Source organism: Limulus polyphemus, unplaced genomic scaffold (assembly GCF_000517525.1).
Source record: "Limulus polyphemus unplaced genomic scaffold, Limulus_polyphemus-2.1.2 Scaffold724, whole genome shotgun sequence".
NCBI lineage: Eukaryota > Metazoa > Arthropoda > Merostomata > Xiphosura > Limulidae > Limulus > Limulus polyphemus.
Genome location: NW_013666334.1, coordinates 118,814 through 128,822, shown reverse-complemented (window position 1 = coordinate 128,822; position 10,009 = coordinate 118,814). Strand labels below are relative to the sequence as shown.

At 31.7% G+C, this 10,009-nt stretch overlaps 1 protein-coding gene across 1 annotated transcript in view; it reads right to left on the bottom strand.

Annotated features, from left to right (window-relative positions):
• Positions 1 to 10,009, bottom strand: part of LOC106460181 (ran GTPase-activating protein 1-like) — a 45,939-nt gene that overhangs the window by 1,813 nt on the left and 34,117 nt on the right. The window contains exons 11-14 of the mRNA XM_013919868.2: positions 8,352 to 8,444; positions 5,297 to 5,338; positions 1,651 to 1,714; positions 328 to 422 (exon numbers count right to left, since the gene is read on the bottom strand). Coding sequence (XP_013775322.1) covers positions 328 to 422; positions 1,651 to 1,714; positions 5,297 to 5,338; positions 8,352 to 8,444 — 294 coding nt within the window. The remainder of the gene's footprint in view (positions 1 to 327; positions 423 to 1,650; positions 1,715 to 5,296; positions 5,339 to 8,351; positions 8,445 to 10,009) is intronic.

Below are 10,009 nucleotides of genomic sequence, written 5' to 3'. Positions count from 1 at the left end.
AATAGACCATAAAAATTGCCAATGCCCCTCCTATCCCAATGTGACACATCTCCCAATTTCAAGGGGATCACTAAATGATTTTCTATTGACTGGAAAATTGATGTTCCACTCCTAGTCACATATATTTTATTCTAGATAATTGCATTAATGGTAGTTTCAAACCAAAAGTCACTTAAACCTGAAATATTATTTTTTTTTTTCAGTACATTAGATTCACAGATCTTCATGTCCATATTTATGCTACCCCAATATTCTAACAATTTTCTATGGGTTTGTATAAAATGTAAAGAAATGCCAGAAAATGAGAAGTTTTAAAATCAATCTTACCTTGATAAGACCTAAGTATACTAAAAGGGTGTTAGTCAGTACAGATTCTGTACTAGAGCTACCTGCTTCTTGATACGCTGCCATGAACACAGCATCTGAACATGTTAGAGAGAGAGAGAGAGTGGTAATATATATAATACTTTTACACTGAAAGAAATAGCTTAATCACACACAAGAGGGTTTTCCTAGCATAATGTAAAGAACAAATCAATTTTAAAATATATATACTTTCAAAGTACATTTGTGAAAAGAACAACACCAACTAACAAATGCTTGTTCTATAGCAACAAATTCTCTTTAGCACTATTGTCAAGACAATTTTACTTTTAATACTTTGAGGAAATAAAATCATTGAAGATACTGTTTTCTCATCTTCAGAGCAACTACATTGGGCAGCAAAGAAAAAAAATATTTTTTTTCTCTTCTACTAGAACAAATGCAGTACAGTGCAGTAAAACCTCAATTAATGTGCACCTCCAAACAACAGACACCATGCCATTAAGGGAAGATCTTTTCAATCTCTTTCTTTTTTCTACTACTTATATCCAAATTAAATCTTGTAATAGTGGGTAACTCGATATCCTGGATTAAGGGCAGTGTCTTTAGTTTTTGTTCTTAATACGGGCACTTGATAAAGTGGGCAAGTTATCTTTGCCTTTACAGTATACTGCAAAATTCCAAACATCTCAGAAGGATGACCAATATTCAAACACCTGTGATGTTTATTGGATTGGCTCCAAACCATATACTGTAATAAAAGCTGATAAATTCCACATTATGTGACCAATAATAAAGAAAAAAAGAGCACAGCTATTATACTATTTTCAAGTACTTTTTCGAAAAAGACCCCTTTTCAAGCCCTCAAAGTTCCATTCTTAATTTCAAGGATACATATGCACCCTGGTTACATGAGGCACAAAAATTTAAACAAGCAAACAGTTTACTCCCATAAAATATCCACACAGTTAGTTTCAGTTGACCTCACAATTACAAATGTTTTAACTAATTTATATGAAATTTATAAATGATGTAAGACTTGGAAACTAAGAAGTACTAACTGTAGAAAAATATGTTTAAAACAGAATTTATCGGTTACTTAAAAGCCATCATAGAAATCAACATTCTTTGCAAAGCCATAATAAAAAATATTGGGATAGAAAGTTTTTGCAGAGGGCATATTTATGTGTTGAAATATCAAACATATTTTGGTTCCTACTATTAAACTTTGCAGGCTTTCTTTGATTTAGAACATTATATCTGTTATGAGATATGATGGGAATGGTAAATTTCAATCTGCTTATAACTACAGTTATTAAAGTGTACCTGCACAATTCTGTGCTGCTGTTTTCACGTCAAGATCGGATTCAGGCCTGATGACTGACGAAATCTGTAAACACACATATATAAACAATGAAAAAAAATCAGAAAATAAATAAATTATATAGTAATGACTTGAATAAATTTATTCAGTGAAATAAAATCTTTAGACCACAAACATTACTTTTCAAATGTATACTCATATTATGGTATGAGCCTTCTTAGCCTTACTAATATAAACTTTAAAAAATATATATACATATAAATGTTCTAAATCACTGTTATCAGAAGATCAAAAACATATGTTAATATATATGTTGCAGTAGTTTTGCCAAAAATTTTATCATTTGTTGATTAAAAATTGTTTGTGATGTTTACTCAATTATAATATTCACACAAAAAACAATATTAGTTCAATAAACTGTTGTAAGCTATAGTTTCAATGTTTTAATTTAGATATTTGTTTGCTAGAGGGAATGAATCACCACATCATGATTTAGAAGCTTCCTGTACTAAGTAGAAAACCAAGTAATGTTATAATTACCAATTAGAAAGTGAAGCAGTGAGTTAGTAACTGAGTTGGTTCATTGCCAATTAGACAGTGAAAGTTACTTGATATTCTGCAAGTTTATAATTGAGTTAAACATGCATTAGTTTTAGAACATGTGTTACACATTATTTGAACCACTGTATTTGAAATTAGGCCTATAGGTAAAAGTAGCTTGGATTTAGCATTATTTTTGCTAAATAATACAAAAAGAACACACCCAATGATAGAACAATACTTTCTAATGGGATTATTTACAGAAAGTTTCCACTGTTATTGTATACATGTAGTATGAAATGCACCTAGATTAAAATACTATACTATTCTTTGTTACCTAATTATTGTACTGGTAAATAATTTAACTAATCTTTTAAGTACTACATTATACAACACATTGAACACAATCAATATTACCATAACATACTACACTATTCTCTGTCACCTAATTATTGTACTGGTAAATAATTTAACTAATCTTTTAAGTACTACATTATACAACACATTGAACACAATCAATATTACCATAACATACTACACTATTCTCTGTCACCTAATTATTGTACTGGTAAATAATTTAACTAATATTTTAAGTACTACCTTATACAACACATAGTGAGGCTGCAGTGCCATAAATGTACATAGCAAAACATCTGCACATTTTTTCAAACCAGTGAGGAAAATTATTATTGTGAAATTAGTAAATATGAGCAATTTATCAAGAAAAAGTTCAATTCGCATTCTAGGAATAAAATAGATAAATTGAAACCTACACTAATAAAGTGCACAAAAAAATAGGAATCAAGTTGGTGCTGCCATCTACAGAAAATCATTGAATTCATGTCTACTGAATAGAACAAAAACAAATTACACAATAAAATTAAAATACTGTTACATAACCCTAAGAAAGATAATTTTAACACAGTGATTAACCAGTTACAACAATATCTCAAAGAAATAGTTTTAAGTTGTATATTATTTTACTGATTTGTTTTCAAACATCAGCCAGCACTGTATCTCAAGCTCTTACACAAAGATGGTGTACGTTTCATTATGGTTTATTCCATGACTAGTTGTACTACTGCCTCAAAAGTTGTTGTTGTTTGTTATTAAGCACAAAGCTACACAAAGGGCTATCTGTTCTCTGCCCACCACAAATATCAAAACACTGTTTCTAGTGGTATAAGTCTGCAGACATACCACTGTGCCACTGGGGGCCTGTCTGAAAATAACCCCCCCCCCCCCAAAGATTGTTATCCTAAATACAAACCTTTTACAAGAGTCTGAGGTCATCCATCAACCAAGTTTCAATGACTATTTTTCAAGTTTATAACAAATAATAACTTGTATCTCTTGAATGATACTTTTCTAAAAAAACTTACCAGAATTGGATCAAAGTTGGTAAAAAGGTTGGATAAAATGTCAAGGAATGATCAAATAGATTTTCGGAAATTTTATAAGGTCAAAATCACATCAAATATTCACCTCTAATACAAGCTTTTCATTAGGACTTTTGTTTTTATAAAGAAGAATCAAATTAGTTTCCAACTAAGTGGAAATAACAGCCTTATAATTGATTAGAAACTAACAAATGAGAACAGAATTCTTATATAAAACAACATGTTTGACTTAAACCAATTCCAGAGGAATTTCTGAGTAAGGACTAATGAATTATGTTTTTATTGTTTGGAAGAAAAACCGGGAGTGAACATTAATGAACATATTCTTTACTTACTTACACAACAACAGCTATTCATGGTGAATGTGATTTATATTAAAATATGACAAAACCTTACTGGATAGCTTTGTTTTCAATTCATTAAACATTTCACCAAATTAACAAGTACTTTGTACATTTTTGCTCATGACCAAAAATGATTATTTTGGCAGAAAAGAAAGGATGAGCATTGTGTATGAACTAATTAGTCGTAAGTAAAGTATATTTCAAACACTATATGCACAGCTTCTCATGAATTTTTGTGAAGTCTGTTCTTCAGTCACGTCAGATATGTAAACATATAACTTTTCCTGTGGATCATGAAGATTATCAGAATTTTTAAATATCTTCTAACTGTTAATATCTTACATCAGCCATACAAACCTTCATTATATCAAGAAAAGTGTAAGAATTATAAAAGACTCATGATAACCAAATATAAAAGTGTAGAAAATCCCATTTACTCATGACAAATGTCATTTGAAGTTCCTACTTGACTAACACGTTGCTGTATCTCAATATACCATAGTAGTATTATAATATCTATTCTACAGTCATTCTTTGTTATGAATATGTGAAATTTTCACATAACATGTGGTTGAGAAAACCATTAAGTTGATCTTGCTTCAGGTTACCGTTGTTGTTCTTGAAAGTAGATAATACCTGTTACTGCCAAGATAGAACATTGTTTAACATGACATGTTGTGTAAGGATGTTGACAGCAGTGTCCTTCAATGATTGTTCAAGTGATGTCTAGAGGTTACAGCCCTACTTATGACCAGTAATGTAGATAGTGCATGTTGTTCTGGGTAAAATAAGGAACGTCACAAAAAACAGTCTGGTAGTAGCCCTAACACTCAAAATTTGTAATTTTAGTATTTCATTACTGAAATTGTTTTATTGATAAATGTAAAATTATACAACACTTTTTATCCAAAGTAGTGTTTAACTATAGATTGCTAAAGGAGTCCATGTGGACCCACACTAGCTTTTAAAACACATTTTTCTCAACAATTTGTGCACTAAATTGCTTGTGGATCCATTACTGTGGTTACAAGATACCAAAGCAACATATGTCACATATAAAGAAATCAAAATTAACAATAATTTGATGAATATTGAAATTAATTCCACTAATTACTGTGTACTTAGTACAAGGTGGTTTCACTCTTTGTTGTTGTTATTTTTGGCTAATTCATTATATTGAGTACACAATATGATACACTATGTGGTCCTTCCACCAATAGTGATTATTATTAAAATAAATTAGTAATTTGAAAGTTAAGTAGTTTGGATTAGAAAAAATTGTCAGCAAAAAAAAAAAAAAAGCTATTCAAAACCCTGCTATATCATGAAAATAAGGAATTAACAATGGCTAATCAAAAACATACCTTAATAAATGCTTCTATATATGCATCTGGTGTTGGTTTGTTCTGTAAAATAACACGAAAAACAAGTAAATCTAAAACATGATTTAAATTTGTGAATCATTCATCTTATTATATGTTACCTTTGAATATGATCGCACAGAATGAAAAGTTAGTTCATCAAAAAGTTCAAGCTGTGTTATTTGAAACACAGTTTGAAAATATATCTTTATAATTAGTCAACACGACACAGTAAAAGATACCTTTTAGTAGTCCTAACAATTTATGTTATTCAGTCAACTGACAAAATGCCAAACTACCATTGTTAGCATATAAACAAAGCAAGAACATTTTGTTTTGCTACTAAGTGTTTATAGGGACATAAATGTGTCCACATAGGTTGATACTAGGGAATACAGGTATTAAAAACAGATAGATATATATATTTAATTACTAGAAGAAAAGAATGAATGATAAATTCTTGACCAAAAACAGTCAAATTATTTGTTAAAAGGATTGGCTTGGCTACCAGGTAAATGAAAGAAAAAATGTGTAGTTATGCAGATATATATATATATATAACTCTCAGTCAACTGGCTGAAAAACTAACAATCTAATAGACTTACATGGGTATACATACAGTGACCTTAAAGTATAACTAAGACCTTTTTTCTTCCTGACTGGTTAATTTTTCAAAGTGGAAGTAGTATAACTTGTTAGTTCAGAAATTAAGTTTGGGGAAATTGCTGATAAAAAAAACAGTAGAAATATTTCCTATAGACAGATGGGTATATGAATAACAGCTGTATAGAAATAATAAAAAGATAAATGGAAAGATGGACAGAGCTATGGACAAATTATGTAATGAAACATGTAGTTACAGGAATAATACAACTACTATTTGAAGCATGGATGGAATCAAATAAGTAGTTAAATAATACAACTACTATTTGAAGCATGGATGGAATCAAATAAGTAGTTAAATAATACAACTACTATTTGAAGCATGGATGGAATCAAATAAGTAGTTAAATAGATCATCATTTCTCAACCTTTTTAGTAATATGGTTCATCTAAACTTTAAGAAATTTCTCACGGCCTACCACAAAAGAATTATAAAGTATGACACGTATGGCAATGTTATTTCATAGTTACTATGCAAGGTTCATGTGCCTGACATTAACTTATAGTTAGCATTTTGTGAGGTATTATGCAGTTTGCATTATACTTTTGCTGCTTTGCAACAGTTTTTAAAATGTTACTATCTAACCTTAAGCCTTTTCTCGGGATGCCTCAAATTGCTTTGCATCCAACTATTTGGCTGCAATCCACAGGTTGAGAAACACTGAAGTAGATGACACAGTTAACTGGACTGTGAAGCACAGATGTAATAAAATATGTAGTTACACAGTTAACTGGACTGTGAAGCACAGATGGAATAAAATATGTAGTTAAACTGTTAACTGAACTGTGAAGCACAGATGTAATAAAATATGTAGTTAAACTGTTAACTGAACTGTGAAGCATGGATGGAATAAAATATGTAGTTACGTGGTTAACTGGACTGTGAAGCATGGATGGAATAAAATATGTAGTTAAACTGTTAACTGAACTGTGAAGCATGGATGGAATAAAATACGTAGTTACCCGGTTAACTGGACTGTGAAGCATGGATGAAATAAAATATGTATTTAAATGGATGACAGGACAACGAAGCACAGATGGAATAAAATATGTTGCTAATTGGATGACAGGACTATGAAGCACAGATGAAATAAAATACATAGTTACACGGTTAACAGGACTGTGAACCATGGATGGAATAAAATATATAGTTACATGGATGACAGAACAATGAAGCACAGATGGAATAAAATATATAGTTACATGGATGACAGAACAATGAAGCACAGATGGCATACAATATATAGTTAAATGGATGGCAGGACTATCTAAAGCATGGATGGTATGATGACAACACACTGATAAATGATCATCCACACAGCAGACAGGCATGCATTAATGACAAAAAGATTGACAATAAACAAATGAATATCCAGGACAGTAAACAAATCATTAAAAAGTAAAACTGTCAGCAAGTACCGTAGTAAATGTTTTGTTGTTTGTTTCATGGGCTATTTGTGCTGGCTGTTCATGCATGTTACACATGGGCTATTTGTGCTAGCTGTTCATGCATGTTACACATGGGCTATTTGTGCTAGCTGTTCATGCATGTTACACATGGGCTATTTGTGCTAGCTGTTCATGCATGTTACACATGGGCTATTTGTGCTAGCTGTCACTCATTTTGAACTGACTGACTAGAGGGAAAGCAGCTGTATCTTCACAAACTCATTAGCTACTCTTACTGAATTGTAGGATTTGACCATCACTCCTATAACGCACCCATGGCAAAAGTATAGAGCATGGTTTTTGTTTGTCCAGTCACAGGATGCAAACCATGAACCCTTGAACCTATAGTTCAGCATGCTAATCATTAGGCCATGCCTGGCCCCGTATATCAAATGAACTTGATTAACATGTGGAAGATGACAATTGTATATGGCATTTTGTAGATCATGTTAAAAACATCAGCAGATAACAATGACAACTACAAAGTAAACAGCTCAAATGAAACAGAATGCAAACAAACAAACACAAGACTTCTTGTAACAGTTCAAAGGTATTGACAGGATTTAAGATCTAATGAGAATGGTGGCATAAAATGAAGCAATAGTTAATTTGCAGTGAAAGATTATTAGATATATCAGATAAAACTGAGGAATATTAAAGCAGCTGTTTATGTGTGGAGCCTTTGATATCTGTTATGAAATAGCAGATCTGAGAGAAAAAATAATAATAATCCTTTTTTATTTATTGTTTTCATTGAGTAACATCAGCAAGAAACTTTTATCATGACAGCATTGAACAAGTTCAACAATTACTTTTAGCTGTATACTGAATATTTTATGTAAAGGATTATTCTTTAAATTTAGATGTTTCAACTATACTGATCGCTTATAAAACTATTCCTCTAAGTTACTAAAATATAAAGTTAGTGGCTGTAAATGATACTGACCCCAAGCTCAGATAAAATTAATGAACCTCCACTGCTACCCAATTTGAGAAGTTTAGTGGACGATGGAGTAGCCAGGAAGTCTGCCGCCAATACCTGAAAAACAGAAGGAATAAGTAAAAATGTCTGCCATTGATACCACTATAACAAAGAACACAGCTGGGTATCAAGTTCTATATTTATCAACTACAACTTCAGCCAGTGTGACAAAACAAAAGTAAAATATGATATTTAATATGTCTATAGCCAACATGTTTGTATAACAACAAAGAGTGCAAAAAATCAGATGTTGATCCAATCAATCACCTGCAAATGATTGCTTTAAACATTTACCTTATGACTTATTTTCTTCAAATGAGAAATGTGTCTACACATGACCATCCATTTCTAATACTCCACAAAGTACATGCTTAAAATAATAATGAATTATCTTGTAACACTGTTCTTACTTTTTACAATGTTTTGCTTGTGGCCAATTTGTATGACCTTAGCACAGATGACATTTCAACAATAATTTAGGTCTGACTTTGTACTTTTATAATTATAATACTTGATGTTTGTTTCTCTAAGCTTCTTTCTTAAAGGAATTAGCTTCAGATGCATGAATTCAAGATTTTTTTTTCTCCAGCTTATGCTTAACATTATTTTTCCCGATGTCTTGTAGATCATGAAATGTGCCTTAAATACATAGTTGACATCCTCTGTTGATGTTATTCTATTATTCAGGTGTTCAATCACTCTATTTATAACCCACGTTTGATGTTGTTCACTCAAAGTTATTAGAGCGATGACTGCCAAAAAACACTGTTTTCATCCTAATTTTTTCCATGGCCAAATGGTTACCTCTAAATCATATCTGAACTATCTATACGCATGAGACATATGAAGGTTGACTTGAAAATGTTTTGGTGGTCGACTTATATTACATCTACCTCTTTACATCTTTGTGAGCTGTTTTGATTTGTTCTTCATTAATAAAAAAAAGACTAGTTTCATTCTTACATTAAGACAACCACTTAAAAGATCAATACACTAATCAATCAGGATATCAATGGGGAACATTACTAGGGACAAAAAAAATTAGTTAGTAATACATAAACATTTGTGAGACTTTCAGTGGGCATCTTCACATGGAAGCATGGGTGCCTGCCGGAAGGGGCAAGGGGGTCACTCCCCCCCATTTAAAAAAAAATTACTGGACATGTAAAATTATTCTTCTATATTATTGGAAAATCATAAGGTATTTGTAATTACAGGGGTATTGACCCCCTAATTTTTTTTTCTGCGGGTACCCTTGCACGGAAAGTAGAGAAACAGACAAAATAAACCCCCATCTAGCTACAATTTTAAGTGGTAATCTCAATCACACTTATGAATAAAGTAAATATTTAGCTGGAAATGAAAAATTCACAGTACTGACCTTCTTACTATAAGGTAATATCTGTTACTGAAGCCCCCCAGAGGCACAGTACTGACCTTCTTACTAGAAGGTAATGTCTGTTACTGATGCCCCCAGAGGCACAGTACTGACCTTCTTACTAGAAGGTAATGTCTGTTACTGAAGCCCCCCAGAGGCACAGTACTGACCTTCTTACTAGAAGGTAATGTCTGTTACTGAAGCCCCCCAGAGGCACAGTACTGACCTTCTTACTAGAAGGTAA